Source organism: Heterodontus francisci, chromosome 1 (genome assembly GCF_036365525.1).
Source record: "Heterodontus francisci isolate sHetFra1 chromosome 1, sHetFra1.hap1, whole genome shotgun sequence".
Lineage (NCBI taxonomy): Eukaryota > Metazoa > Chordata > Chondrichthyes > Heterodontiformes > Heterodontidae > Heterodontus > Heterodontus francisci.
This window is the reverse complement of record NC_090371.1, coordinates 190,142,567-190,158,180: the sequence shown is the minus strand read 5'-3', so window position 1 is coordinate 190,158,180 and position 15,614 is coordinate 190,142,567. Positions and strand designations below refer to the sequence as shown.

The 15,614-nt window shown below is 45.7% G+C and overlaps 1 protein-coding gene across 4 annotated transcripts in view; it reads right to left on the bottom strand.

Moving 5' to 3' along the window:
- Positions 1-15,614, bottom strand: part of LOC137374008 (5'-3' DNA helicase ZGRF1-like) — a 170,655-nt gene that overhangs the window by 103,542 nt on the left and 51,499 nt on the right. For all 4 annotated transcript variants that reach the window (XM_068039758.1, XM_068039787.1, XM_068039778.1 and 1 more), the window contains 3 exons: positions 10,250-10,926; positions 9,894-10,032; positions 1,758-1,942 (listed from right to left, as the gene is read on the bottom strand). In XM_068039758.1, the coding sequence (XP_067895859.1) occupies positions 1,758-1,942; positions 9,894-10,032; positions 10,250-10,926 (1,001 nt within the window). The remainder of the gene's footprint in view (positions 1-1,757; positions 1,943-9,893; positions 10,033-10,249; positions 10,927-15,614) is intronic.

The following is a 15,614-nucleotide window of genomic DNA, read 5'->3' as shown; positions in this document are numbered from 1 at the left end:
AATGGGCCAAAGGGCCTGTTTCTGTGCTGTATAACTCTATGACTATGACTCTCTACCCCCGCACTGAGAAACTTACCTGCTCCTCGCTCCCCACCAGTGTTCCACCTCGGTTTCCCGGACGGGGATCGTAAAGTGCGGGAGTGCCAGCCACTGGTACAAAGATCATTCCGGGACAGACGGCGGTAGCGTAATGGTAATTAATTGGTTTATTTTAATGAATTTAAATATTTAAATTGGGTTCCCGTCGCCGAGCAGCCGGAGTGGGGGGCAGTGGGGGGAGGTGTCGCCACGAAGCTTCTCTGCCACTGGTGATACTGGGCCAAGCCTTCCCGACTTCGAGGTCCATAGCGGGCCTCTCCCAGAGGCATTTTCCGGCAGCCCCCCCACTCCCCCACAACCCCGGATATCGGGGCGTCTGTAAAATTCAGCCCAACATCTCAAGTGTCATTTCAGTGAACTTGGTAAAAAAAATACACATCCATGGAATCTTTTCAGTTTTAACACAAGTCCTCAAAAAATAAAATATTAAAAAATGGAAGCACTTTTGTATAAGGGTGAATGCGCAGCCTAGTGCACAACTGAGCCATAAAAGTCAGGTCATCCAAAATTTAATTACTGATGTGTGCTGAGTTAGCTGATCTCAGGCATGGGAGGAATAGGGTTATTAGAAATAGACTTAGCATCCATAGACTATGGACAAGGGATGAAGAAACAGCTCAGTTAGAATTCCCAGATCTGATCCCTATCTATGATTTCAGCTGGAAACTAATTTTATTTAGTCCAACTGTGATGTTCCCCATGGTCAGATAACCTGCCAATGCTTGCTGTCTAGGCTAATACCTGAAGAATGGACACTCAGGTGAAACACTAGAGTTGCGCACATATTATTTATTTGTGGCCTAGACAATGAACGCCAGCACACAAACACAAAAGCAAAATAATGCAGATGCTGGAAATCTGAAACAACAACAGAAAATGCTGGAAATGCTCAGCAAGTCAAGAAGCATCTGTGGAGAGAAAAACAGATCTGATGGCTGGAATTTTATGCTGCAGTGGACGCCCCGCCCACTGGCTGAAAAGTCAAGGGCGAGCCTGCTTTTGCCGGGCCTGGAAACCACGCAGCGATTTTGCGTGGCCCAGACCCTTAATTGGCCTGGGGCAGGTGGGCTGTTTTCAGCCTCCCTCACTGCTGGGAAAATGGCAAAGGGGGTGGGTAGGCGATGGAAACGGCACTGTCCATGTCCCACTCGATTTTTGGGTCCTCCCGCTTCCAGCCCACTCCCGGGGGAGGGGCGCAAAATTCCAGCCAAAGTTTCAGGAAGTGACCTTTCATCGATGAATATCAGCAACTTATCTGACAACTGGGAGTGGGGGGGGGGGGGGTGCCAAGGAATCACAGGGGTGAAATTGGACATAGGTTGAGACACAATACAGGTGAAAATGCATTTGACAACTGTTTTCAGACATATCTGATATTCTGTTCTATGGAAGTCCAAAGAATGAAATATCAGGTGGAGTGTACAACAGGCGACTGATGCGATACCAGCTGTTTTGCATCCCCACCCCTGCCCAATTTCACACCCATCATCTTCAACTAACATCCACACATTATGCTTTCCAGCTCGGGTCAAGATAGCAAGCAGGTGTGGAAACTTTGTCTAATTACTCCCTCGTCAACCAGGAGCTGGGGAGGATGCATTTTAATTGTAACAGAAGTATTTATACTTGAAAAACTGTTAGCTTGCCGAAAATATTACCTTATTTGGACCTTCCTTTTTAGCCATGACAAGCTTTGCAGGCTGTTGATGTTGGCAAAGTGGGACAAAATGTTGCTGTTTTTCTGTAGTTCCTGCTTTTTCAGAAGAATACTGGGATATGTCAACTTTTGACAACGCTTTGTGAAGTTTCTGAGACAGTTCGAAGAGCAAAATATTGAGATGTTCTGAAAAATAAAGACAAGCATAGTGTGAAACTGATTTCACGCTGAAGAGTCTGGCGTTCTTGCTGTGTTGAAAGCCTGGTCTTGGAAATTAAAAACAAATGCACAAGTTACAAGCAGTCATATAGCACACACAATAATAATCATCATACTTAGAACCTTTATTATTTAAAGTCCAAATTCTCTACATCAATTTTACAATATACTAGAGCTCTATGTTTATAGACATCAGCCTCAAAGCAGCCCGCTGTATCCAGGGATATCTTCAGTAGGAAGGGTGCGATAATCTAGCCAATAACTATCTGCATGGATACCATCAGCAGCAAACCTGAATCAAGTATCAGGAGTCAAACCTGAGCAATACAAGAAGAACACCTTCCTCAGCTAGTTCATGCTTCTTTGTCCTGCATGACAATGTGAATAACAATTTGGAACTGAACCATGTTGATTCCAACGATAGCGTCATCTCTCAAAAACAAGTTCCAATTAATTTCTAATGGCTCTGAGTCTCAATGTCCAACAAATGCCCAATCCATTTGCCTTAATATTGCCATAAAATTAGTATCAATTCTAATCTATAAATTCTCATGTAGAGATACCTGTAATTTCCTTATCAATTCTGTTACGAGCAGGTAAGAAAGAGGTCCCCTTCAGCCTTCACCTGGTTTTACTCTCACAGGGTTTAATTTTAAACACACCATGTTTTTTTTAGCTCCCCCTTGGTGAGTCCTTGTTCACTGCTTTCCAATTATAAGGCAAAGAAACCAGCACAAACAGCTTTCTCAGGTTTAAAGAAGAAAAGTTGAAACTCTAATTCGGTTAACGCCTATGGATACACAACACGCCCACGCTAGCACGCATACATGATACACACATGCAAATACAGACAGAAAAGAGAAGAAAAATGAAGTGGAAAAGTTTGAGGCAATATCTGAAGAGTTGTTGTTACAGTTCTTCAAGCTCACTGTAGAGTCCTTGATTGTTGGTAGATCTTGCTTTTCATTGGGGCCCAGCATTCTTCTTAAACCTTGTTCGCTGTAGGACACTTTTCTCTCTTGGGGTTCATGTGTCTTCAGTGGATTCAGAGGCTTGTGAGAAAGAGATGGGAGCAGACAGGAGAGAGATATTCTCAGTCCAGGAGCAAACACACACTCTGCCCAAAACATTTGTACAAATAAAAAAAAAACCCAGGTTGCCCAGCAGGTTATTCTTGTGACTAGCTGTTTGACCATGTCCGTTTGTGTATTTGGCCATCTTAGCAGTCAACCTGGAATGTGAGCTCCCCCACCTTCAACGTCTGGTGATCAAAAGTCCATTGTAGGTTGAATGACAGGGAACGGCTGCTTTGTCCTTCCAAACACTGTCTGTTAATATGCAAATGTCTTTTCCAGCCACGGCTGATCTGTTCAACAAGTCCTCCCCTCACTCCAGAAACAGTTTAAAATCAATGTTCATGACTAAAATTAATGTGCCTCATTCTTGGCAGCATGACAGTTCAAATAATGATGCAGTGCTAGATCTGGTTCTGACAAATGATGCAAGGAATGTAATTGATCTGAAAGTAGGAGGACACTTTTGATATAATGTACAGAACCTAATGAGGTTCACATTGAAATAGATACAGAAAAAGAGAAGCCAAAGATGAAACTAGAAATCAGTTAATTTCAGCAGCATAAAAGAGGACCATGCTCAGAACACCTGGCTGGAAGAAAAAAGCATATCTGCATGGCACATATTGAAATAAAGTAACTTATATTTTTTTAGCACCTTTAACGTAATAAAATGTCCCAAGGGGCTTCACAGTAGAATTACAAAACAAAAAATGACATTGAGCCACATAAACAATTACTAGACGAGGAATTTCAGCCTGTTCCTGCCCCACTGAACTTATTTCTTCCTATCTTGACTCTATCTTTTCTCCCCGGTCCAGTCTCTTCCGATGTCCTACGTCATTTTGACAATTTCCAGTTTTTTGGCTTTAACCGCCTCCTCTTCACTATGGACTTTCAATCTCTCTACACCTCCATCTCCCACCAGGACAGTTTGAGGGCTCTCGCTTCTTCCATGAACAGAGACCCAACCAGTCCCCATCCATCACCACCCACCTCCACCTGGCTGAACTTGTTCTCACATTGAACAACCTCTCCTTCAACTCCACTCACTTCCTTCAAATAAAAGGTGTTGCCATGGGTACCCGCATGGGTCCTAGTTATGCCTGTCTTGTTGTGTGATATGTCAAACATTCCTTGCTCCAGTCCTGTTCAGGCCCCCTCTTTTGACGGTACATTGATGACCGTATCGGTGCCATTTCCTGCTCCTGCCCCAAACTGGAAAACTTTATCAACTTTGCTTCCATTTTCCACCCTTCTCTCACCTTTACATGGTCCAACTCCGACACTTCCCTCCTCGTCCTCGACTTCTCTGTCTCCATCTCTGGGGATAGGCTGTCCACTAATATTCATTATAAGCCCACCGACTCCCACAACTACCTCGAATACACTTCTTCAAACCCTGCCTCCTGTAAGCACTCCATTCCATTGTCCAAGTTTCTCTGTCTCTGATGCATCTGCGCTGATGATGCTACCTTCCACAGCAGCGCTTCTGACAAGTCTTCCTTTTTCCTCAACTGAGGATTCCCCCCCACTGTAGTTGACAGGGCCCTCAACTGTGTCTGGCCCATTTCCCGCACCTCTACCCTCACCTCTTCCCCTCCCTCCCCGAACCATGACAGTGTTTCCCTTGTCCTCACTTTGCACCCCACCAGCCTACACATCCATAGGATCATCCTCCAGCACTCCCGCCACATCCAACGTGATGCCACTACCAAACGCATCTTCCCCTCCCCGTCAGCATTCCGAAGGGATTGTTCCCTCTGCGACACCCTGGTCCACTCCTCCATTAACCCCGATACCTCGTCCCCTTCCCACGCCACCTTCCCATGCAATCGCAGGAGGTGTAATACCTGCCCTTTTACCTCTTCTCTCCTCACTATCCAAGGCCCCAAACATTCCTTTCAGGTGAAACAGCAATTTACTTGTACTTCTTTCAAGTTAATACACTATATTCACTGCTCACAATGCAGTCTCCTCTACATTGGGGAGAACACAGATTGGGTGACTGCTTTGCAGAACACAGATTGGGTGACTGCTTTGCAGAACACCTCCGCTCAGTCCGGAAAAATGACCCCAAGCTTCTTGTCGCTTGCCATTTCAACACACCCCTCTGCTCTCATGCCCACATCTCTGTCCTGGGCTTGCTGCAGTGTTCCAGTGAACATCAATGCAAGCTCGAGGAACAGCACCTCATTTACAGATTAGGCACACTACAGCCTACCGGACTGAACATTGAGTTCAATAATTTCAGAGCATGACTGGCCCTTTTTATTTTTAATTTGTATTTTATTTTAGTTTGTTTCATCGTTTTTTTTTACCATGTGCCTGCCCACTGTTTTTTTCATGATTGTGCTTTTGGCTAGGGCTGTTCATTATTCTGTCATTTAACACCCTCTCTGCACTAATGCTGTCTTTCACCACATTATTAACACACTCTTTGTCGTTGCCCCATGACCTCCGTGTCAGTTAATCTCTCCGGCCCTCTGTCTTATCAACACTTCCCCTTTTGTTCTCTTTTTCCCCCACCCTCGTTATATTTGCTTAAAACTTATTACATTTCTAACCTTTGCCAGTTCTGATGAATAGTCACTGACCTGAAACATTAACTCTGCTTCTTTCTCCACAGATTCTGCCAGACCTGCTAGTATTTCCAGCATTTTCTGTTTTTATTAGGTCAGATGACCAAAAGCTTAGTGGGATAGAGAGGTCCAGGGAGGTATGCCAAAGCTTAGGCTCTAGACAACTGAAGGCAAAGCTACCAATGGTGGAGCGATTAAAATCAGGGATGCTCAAGAGGCTAGAATTAGAGGAGTGCAGGTAACTCGGAGGGTTGTGGGGCTGGAGGAGATTAGAGAGGTAGGGAGAGGTGAGGCCATGGAGGGATTTGAAAACAAGGATGAGAATTTTAAAATCAAGATGTTGCTTGACCAGGAGCCAATGTAGCTCAGCGAGCACAGGGATGATAGGGGAACGGAACTTGGTGAGTTAAGACATGGGCAGCAAAGTTTTGGATCACTTCAAGTTTGGTAAGGGTAGAATGTGGGAGATCAACCAGGATTGCATTGGAATAATCAAGTTTAGAGGTAACAAAAGTATGAAGGTTTCAGCAGCAGATGAGCTGAGACAGGGATGAAGTTGGTTGATGTTACAGAGATGAAAGTAGGTGGTCTTAGTGATGGTGTGACTTTGAGGTCGGAAACTCATCTCGTGGTCAAATGTGACACCAAGGTTGTGAACAGACTGGTTTAATCTTAGACTGTTGCCAGGGAGAGGGATGGATTCGGTAGCTAGGTAACGGTATTTGGAGTGTGGACTGAAAACAATGGCTTCAGTCTTCCCAATATAAAGTGGAGGAAAATTTTGCTCATCCAGTACTGCATGTAGGATAAGCAGTCTGATAATTTAGCAACAGTGGACGAGTCAAGAGAGGTGGTGGTAAGGTAGAGCTGGGTGTAGTCAGTATACATGTGAAAACATGTGTTTTGCTTTTGGACAAATACAAGATGGATAAAGCGCAAATTTTGACTAAAACTAAAGGGATTAGTCAAAGCGCAGGACTCTATGGATAAATAGAGAGAATAGAGCAAAAATAACATTTTAAAAAGAGGTACATAATAAATTTGGGAGGAAACACAGAAGAAAACTATGAAAATAAAAATAGAGATTAGGAAGGCTAGCATTGAAGAAGACTGACAGTCAGCATAAAAGAAATAACAATGGCTGTCAACAAGTGGTCTCTCAACACTTGGGAGAAAGTTTATATTTGAAAGTGAAGCTGTAGGAGACAGACTTAAGTATTCAAATATGAAATGCTTTACCACAAGTGGTTATTGAGGCAGAAATAAATTATTTAAAAGCTATTTGGATCAGTATTGTTGTATTTGTCGACTATCGGGATGATGGAAAGCAAACTAGATGGACCATGGTCTTTTATCAGCTTGAAATCCCTATTTCCCTGTATGAAAAGAAGTTGACAAAAGGGTACAGAGAAAAGTCAAAGAAAATTGGATTACAGAGATATAGTCAGTCGAAGAGCTAATACTAGCACACAGAATGGGGCAAAATGTGATTCTATAGGTCAACTACACTTCATGTATCGTGAAAGATGACTGCATTTTATGTTGCCACAGGCCTAATCTACGGTGGCCATAAAATATGGCAGCGCGCATGAGCAGGATTTACTCCGTGGAGCTGCCGCGATATTAAGCGCGGTGGCTCATTTACATGGCTGGGGAGGACCACCCCACCCGTCCCCCCACCGCCAACCTACCGATGACATGGAGGGGGCGACGCTCCGTCCCCGGCAACTGCGCCATTTTTAAAGGGTTTCAAGGCCTTCCGCTGAATTTTTAAAATGACAGCCATTATAAATTTCATGTAAACCATTTAATAAAAGATTTAAACCCCTCTCCCACCCCCAAATGACTGACTTGCCCTCTCCCCTCCCCACAAAAACTTGCCTTACAATCGTGATCTTCCCCCCCAACACAACTAAAGTTTATAAACTATGAACTTTACCCCGCCCACCACCCCCTAGACCAATCGAAAACGTTTCACCCAGCTCCCCACCACCCCGCCACCAGCCCTGAAAACTTAACTGCTCCCAACCAGGCGCGGTAGTGCAGGCAACCTACCTGAATATCGGAGCAGGACAGCCAGCAGCAGGAGGTAGGGCATTAATTCATTGATTACCATACATTAACATATTTAAATTTCAGCCCCGTTGCCAAGCAGCAGGGGGCCACCACAAGGCCTCGCCGCCACCAGCAATATGGGGCTGGACCTTCCCAGCATCAAGGCCTGTGGCGGGCCTCTCCCCGAGGCATTTTCCAGGCCCCCCACCATGATCCCAGACGTCAGGGGGTCATTTTCCGCTTCGTCTGGGGATCTAAAATGGACCGGGTCCGGAGGGACACGATGTTCAAATCTCTGGACAAGGGCGGGAAAAATGTACCCAACGTGGCCCTCATCCTGATGACCACCTTCGTGTGCGGCTGCATCAAGCTGTGTGTAGGTCCCCAGTACGTAAACTCCAAGTGTCACTACGTGCTGAGGTTCTATCTGTCCCCGGTGTTGCGAAGGATGGGCCTGGTCACATTGCCGCGGAACGCTCCGTGCAGTTGGGACGTGCCGTACCACCTATCCTTCGTGGAGCAGTTTCTGCGGGAAAACACCTTCGACCACCGGTCCATCAGGCAGTGGTCTGCACGGAATGTCCTCAAGGCCCTACGGGTAAAGGAAACGGTGGATCCTGTCGGATGGTTCCCCGAGCAGACCGTCAAAGTCATTTGGCGGAATGCCTCATCACCAGAACTTTCAAACAAGCACCAAGATGTAGCTTGGCTGGTGGTGAGAAGAGCCCTCCCCGTCAGATCCTTCATGCACACCCGAAGTCTCGCCCCCTCCGCACAGTGCCCCCGCGTTGGCTGTGGTGGGGAAGAGACGGTCGCACACCTCCTCCTGGAATGTGCCTTTGCAAAGCAGGTGTGGAAAGAGATGCAGTGGTTTTTGTCAAGGTTCATCCCAAGCAGCTCTGTAACACAGGAGTCTGTGCTCTACGGGCTGTTCCCAGGGACGCACACCGAGACAAACATCAACTGCTGCTGGAGGACTATCAATTCGGTGAAAGACGCCCTTTGGTCTGCCCGAAACTTGCTGGTCTTCAAGCGCAAAGAGTTGTCCACCAACGAATGTTGCAGACTGGCACATTCCAAGGTCCAGGACTACGTGCTGAGGGACGCACTAAAGCTTGGGGCAGCCGCAGCAAAGGCTCAATGGGGAAAGACCACTGTGTAAGGTTCCCCCACCAAGCTGGACTGAGGGGCTGGATCCATGGGAAACCCCTCGAACTGTATCATTAATATTCTGAATTGCTGTAAATGTAAAACTGTAATTGACATGACAATTGTGAAACGGAAGGGTTGGGAAGAAACTCATGACAGTATTGAAAGAAACTGATCTCCCTTGCAATGTTTGTATTTTTTGGTGCTGTTTGGAAACTGTTTGGCAATGTAATTTTTACAGATTTTTATGAATAAAGTATATTTTGGAAATAAATAAAAAAGTCAGGGGGTCAGTAAAATTCAGCCCTGAATGTTTTAAAGTTTTATCATTCCTCCTTTCCTGATGGCAGTAACTCAAGTTAAGTACAGGGCCACTGCCAGGGATGGCTCTCCAGTAAGTCACCCAAATGAGCATGCTTCATGTCTGAGACTGGACAGGGAGTGCTGACAGGCTATTCAACTTTGGAAGTCATTGCAAGCAAACCCAATCCTATTTTGCACTGACATCCACACCTGCATTTCTAGCAAAAGCTATTGGATAGCAACCAGGACTGGCAGTGCTGACCAATTTAATTTTTTTGTAACTTTCTCACCCTGGGCTTCTGAGGCCAAATGCAATGGCCTACTGCCATTCCACCCAAGATAGTTAGCTCAGCACAGACTGAGAATTATTGCTGGTCAGTGAGGCTCAGTTCCACATTTATCCATTGAGCCATCAGGGAAAGAGATGGTCAACTGGATCTTATTTAAACCATTAAATCTAATTTATAATCAGGGATTATCAGTGATAGTTTTGATAATCGCAGGACTTGTAAACTAAAAATGACAGTGCTTTACTGCGGTGCAACTAACTAATCTTTAGCCGACTTTGCATAGCTTTAGTGTCAACTTCGAAGCTTTTTAAGTGACTTAAGGACATAAGAAATAAGAGCAGGAGTAGACCTCTCGAGCCTGCTCCATCATTCAATATAATCAAGGCTGATCTTTTAACTTAACTCCACTTTCCCACTCAATCCTGTAACATTTGATTCCCTTAGTGTCCAAAAATGTTATTTATACCTGTGATTACAGCTGTGAAGGCCTGTTTGTAATGGTTAGGACTGAGGAAGGTAGCTGGGATGATTACTTGTCTCTTTAGAACCTTTGTTCCTTGTGAAACATCTGCTCTTGGAAAGCACAACTCTGACAGTGAGATATCCTGCAACAAAGAACAGAGAACTGAACACTGAGAACCGAATCATTGTGTATTTTCTTGCTGAAATGCCTAAAATGTCCTTTTTATCATTCTCATCTTACAATTTTACAAGCAACATTATCACTAGGTATTCAAAATAGAGAAAATACACAGAAAAATTCTCGAACACAATGGTAATGTAAAAATAAAGTTACAAAGACAATTAAAACTAGTAACTTACCTCAGAATCTTTCCTTTCAAGATGATGATTTGTTTTTCTCAGTCCATTGTGCCCTTTATGGATTGAACTGGTGTTTGGCAAAGAGTAGGTTTCATTTACTCCTAATACACTTGCATGCTGTTTGATCAGTTTGTCTTTTATCAGCTGCATAGAAAGGGAATCATTTATATTTTCCTGGATTGTAAGTGCCTTTCCATCCCTTTCCTCAAATGCTGCCATTTCAAACATTCCTCCTGTACCAAAGATATGATCATCTTCACCATGGCTACCGCTATTTTGAGATACTGGATTGGGTGGTGCTGTGATTTGATACTTCAGCCATTTGCTAGCCCTAGTTTGTAAAGTTGCTTGAAGGTTTATTGGTTTTGCAAGTTCTCGGATGTAAGCATCAGCATTATTAGAAGTTTCACAGCTCCTGTTCACATACTCAGGCCTGACTCTATTTTCTGAATAGTCATGTAAATCTCCTTGTTTGCTATTCATTGAGTAAATAGTTGAATGCTGGATAAGCTGATCTGGTTCAATTATACCTGAAAGGCTTTCAAAAGAACTTGAAGCGAGAGGCTGGTCGATGCATTTGTCTGTTGTTGGCATTGTAACAAGTGGAGTTTTTAGCCTGAAAGCTGATTGAATTCTTGATACTCCATTATCCACAAAATGATTTGGCCTTTCATTTCCTGTGAAGGACAAGAATATGAACATAAGATTCTCTTCAGAAACATAACTCTACCAATATAGGTTGTGAACACAGTTCAGCCTTTCATTATTGAGTAGATACTTATAATTTGTACGTTCGCACACAAGGGTGACATAACATTAGCATTTTTCCTCCATCATCAACTGTGTCTTTAAATCTTTGTCCCCTACCCCCTTCACCCTCATCTTTAACAGTAAGTGCGAGGAACTCATAGAATTCTTTTGACGCCAAGATAGACACAATCCATTCAACTGCCTTTTCTGCTTTCCTCATCCCCTTGACAACATGCCAACCTTCCACTAGGCTCTCCTCAGTCCAGATCTAAACCCCCAGCTCACTCTAAGATCTTTCCCATCCCCCAGTATCTTTTTTTCTTCTTCTTCTTTTTCTTTTGGGCCTCCTTATCTCGAGAGACAATGGATACGCGCCTGGAGGTGGTCAGTGGTTTGTGAAGCAGCGCCTGGAGTGGCTATAAAGGCCAATTCTGGAGTGACAGGCTCTTCCGCAGGTGCTGCAGAGAAATTTGTTTGTCGGGGCTGTTGCACAGTTGACTCTCCCCTTGCGCCTCTGTCTTTTTTCCTGCCAACTACTAAGTCTCTTCGACTCGCCACAATTTAGCCCTGTCTTTATGGCTGCCCGCCAGCTCTGGCGAATGCTGGCAACTGACTCCCACGACTTGTGATCAATGTCACACGATTTCATGTCGCGTTTGCAGACGTCTTTATAGCGGAGACATGGACGGCCGGTGGGTCTGATACCAGTGGCGAGCTCGCTGTACAATGTGTCTTTGGGGATCCTGCCATCTTCCATGCGGCTCACATGGCCAAGCCATCTCAAGCGCCGCTGACTCAGTAGTGTGTATAAGCTGGGGGTGTTGGCCGCTTCAAGGACTTCTGTGTTGGAGATATAGTCCTGCCACCTGATGCCAAGTATTCTCCGGAGGCAGCGAAGATGGAATGAATTGAGACGTCGCTCTTGGCTGGCATACGTTGTCCAGGCCTCGCTGCCATAGAGCAAGGTACTGAGGACACAGGCCTGATACACTCGGACTTTTGTGTTCCGTGTCAGTGCGCCATTTTCCCACACTCTCTTGGCCAGTCTGGACATAGCAGTGGAAGCCTTACCCATGCGCTTGTTGATTTCTGCATCTAGAGACAGGTTACTGGTGATAGTTGAGGTGAACTCTTGAACCACTTCCAGAGCGTGGTCGCCAATATTGATGGATGGAGCATTTCTGACGTCCTGCCCCATGATGTTCGTTTTCTTGAGGCTGATGGTTAGGCCAAATTCATTGCAGGCAGCCGCAAACCTGTCGATGAGACTCTGCAGGCACTCTTCAGTGTGAGATGTTAAAGCAGCATCGTCAGCAAAGAGGAGTTCTCTGATGAGGACTTTCCGTACTTTGGACTTCGCTCTTAGACGGGCAAGGTTGAACAACCTGCCCCCTGATCTTGTGTGGAGGAAAATTCCTTCTTCAGAGGATTTGAACGCATGTGAAAGCAGCAGGGAGAAGAAAATCCCAAAAAGTGTGGGTGCGAGAACACAGCCCTGTTTCACACCACTCAGGATAGGAAAGGGCTCTGATGAGGAGCCACTATGTTGAATTGTGCCTTTCATATTGTCATGGAATGAGGTGATGATACTTAGTAGCTTTGGTGGACATCCAATCTTTTCTAGTAGTCTGAAGAGACCACGTCTGCTGACGAGGTCAAAGGCTTTGGTGAGATCAATGAAAGCAATGTAGAGGGGCATCTGTTGTTCACGGCATTTCTCCTGTACCTGACGAAGGGAGAACAGCATGTCAATGGTCGATCTCTCTGCACGAAAGCCACACTGTGCCTCAGGGTAGACGCGCTCGGCCAGCTTCTGGAGCCTGTTCAGAGCGACTCGAGCAAAGACTTTCCCCACTATGCTGAGCAGGGAGATTCCACGGTAGTTGTTGCAGTCACCGCGGTCACCTTTGTTTTTATAGAGGGTGATGATATTGGCATCGCGCATGTCCTGGGGTACTGCTCCCTCGTCCCAGCACAGGCATAGCAGTTCATGTAGTGCTGAGAGTATAGCAGGCTTGGCACTCTTGATTATTTCAGGGGTAATGCTGTCCTTCCCAGGGCTTTTCCGCTGGCTAGAGAATCAATGGCATCACTGAGTTCCGATTTGGTTGGCTGTATGTCCAGCTCATCCATGACTGGTAGAGGCTGGGCTGCATTGAGGGCAGTCTCAGTGACAGCATTCTCCCTGGAGTACAGTTCTAGGTAGTGCTCAACCCAGCGGTCCATTTGTTTGCGTTGGTCAGTGATTATGTCCCCCGATTTAGATTTGAGGGGGGCGATCTTCTTGATGGTTGGCCCAAGAGCTCTCTTCATGCCATCATACATTCCTCTGATGCTTCCGGTGTCTGAGGCCAGCTGAATATGACTGCATAGGTGTTGCCAGTAGTCGTTTGCGCAACGCCTAGTTGTTCTTTGTGCAGTACTTCTGGCTGCTTTAAGTGCTGCGGATGTTAAATCGCTGGGGGCTTTCTTGTAGTTCAACAGTGCAATGCGCTTAGCGGCTATGACAGGTTCCAGCTCTTCATTATGAGATTGAAACCAGTCTGCATTTCTCTTCGCACTTTTGCCGTAGGTGGTCAAAGCTGACTCATAGATGGCGTCTCTGATGTGGGCCCACTTGTTCTCAGCATTCCCTGCGGGAGTGTTTTGAAGGGCTGTTACAAGTGAATTTAGAAATTTTTGTAACAGCTGTGGGTGAGAAATTCTGCTCGTGTTGATGCGCGGGTGGCCCTTCTGCTTGGAATGATGCAACTTCTTTGGTCTGAGTCTAACCTTGCTGCACACCAGGGAGTGGTCGGTGTCGCAGTCCGCACTGTGGAAGCTGCGTGTGATTTGAACACTGTTTAAGGCGGCTCGCCTTGTGACAATGAGGTCTAGCTGGTGCCAACGACGTGATCTTGGGTGCCTCCATGAAACCTGGTGACAGGGTTTAGTGTGAAAGAACGAGTTGGTGATGCAGAGGTTATGATAGGTACACAACTCAAGCAGTCTCTGCCCGTTCTCATTCATCCTTCCAACGCCATAGCGCCCAAGGCAGGAGGGCCATGAGTCATGGTCGGCCCCAACCCTGGCATTAAAGTCCCCCAGCAGGAATAGGTGTTCGGTGTTGGGGATGCTGCTAATGATGTTATGGAGTTGTTCATAGAACTGGTCTTTAGCTTCAGGTGGGGAGCAGAGTGTTGGAGCATAGATGCTGAGTAGGTGTACTGGACCAGAGGTGGTGAGCAGTCGGATGGACAGTATGCGTTCCGAGCCATTTGAGGGAGGCTCTATCATGCTGAGCAAGGAGTTTCTGATGGCGAAGCCCACTCCATGCTGTCTTGGTTCTTCAGGATCCCTGCCCTGCCAGAAGAAGGTGTAGTCTTGCTCTGCTAGAGAGCCACTCGCGGGGAGGCGAGTCTCCTGAAGTGCTGCAATGTCCACATTGAGTCTACTGAGCTCGTTGTTAATGATGGCGGTCTTCCGAGAATCGTTGATTTGTGTAAGGTTTTCCGACAGGCCAGGACACATAGTTCTGACATTCCAGCTTGCAAAGCGAAGGGCTGGTACCTTCTTTCCTTTTTTCATGTTGTTTGGTGCGGTGTTGCAGTCCACCCTTTCAGGCAATGACCCTGAGCTCCAAGCACCCATTGAAGCAGGCAGACTGTGGCGGGACAGAACCTTATTGACCGGGGGCTGCCCGGTTTGAGGCGGGCGGTAGCTGTCCAGTGAGGTGCAATGACCTCTCCCACCGACAAAGGCAACCCGTGGCGCCCAGTTTCTACGCCAATTTATCTGGACTTATAACCCGTAACTGCTACCTTCCGTGTTGTGTCAGTCGCTGTGAGGCAACTATGGAGTGACCTCTCCATGGCGCATGCCTGGGCAAATTTATACTGGCATGCGCCAGTATACATTCTTCAAATTCATTTGATCCATGTGATGCACCTCCTGCTCCCTTGACCCTATCCCCACTAAAATATTAATCACCTAACTTCCCTTCCTGGACCCCATGCTAGCTGACATTGTAAATGATTCTGTCTTTTGAGTAACTGTTCCTTAAACTATCAAAACTGCCATAATCAGCCTCCTCTAAATAAACATCCTTGACCCCTCTGTCCTTGCAAACTATCACACTTCCCTTTCATCTCCAAAGTTCTTGAACATGTCAGCTCCCAGATCTGTATCCAGCTCTCACACAACATCCTGTTTAAATCTCTACCATCAGGTTTCTACCAAAACAACTGTTACAGTCAGGTGAGGAGGGGTCAAAGGGCTTCCATCTTTTCTCTCTCCTTGTTTGACCACAACAGGATTAATTATTTCTTAAAGTGAATGTACTGGCCAATTCAGTAGGTGTTTGATTACTTACTTGCTACAATCATAAAAAGAACCAATTGGACAAGTTTTCTTGAGTTAACAAAGAAAGAGGTTAACTTTATTGTACCTAAACCGAACTAATAAAAATAATAAACAACGTGCCAACTTTCACTCTCACACAAACGCACATTAGACACATTAGGTTTACAGACACATAAATATTACAGAGTGGGGAAAGGTAGATTGGTTGAGCTACAGTCCATAAAAAAAGGTGTACAGACTGTAGGGTTTGGTGATTTGGCTGGCTTCTAGCCAA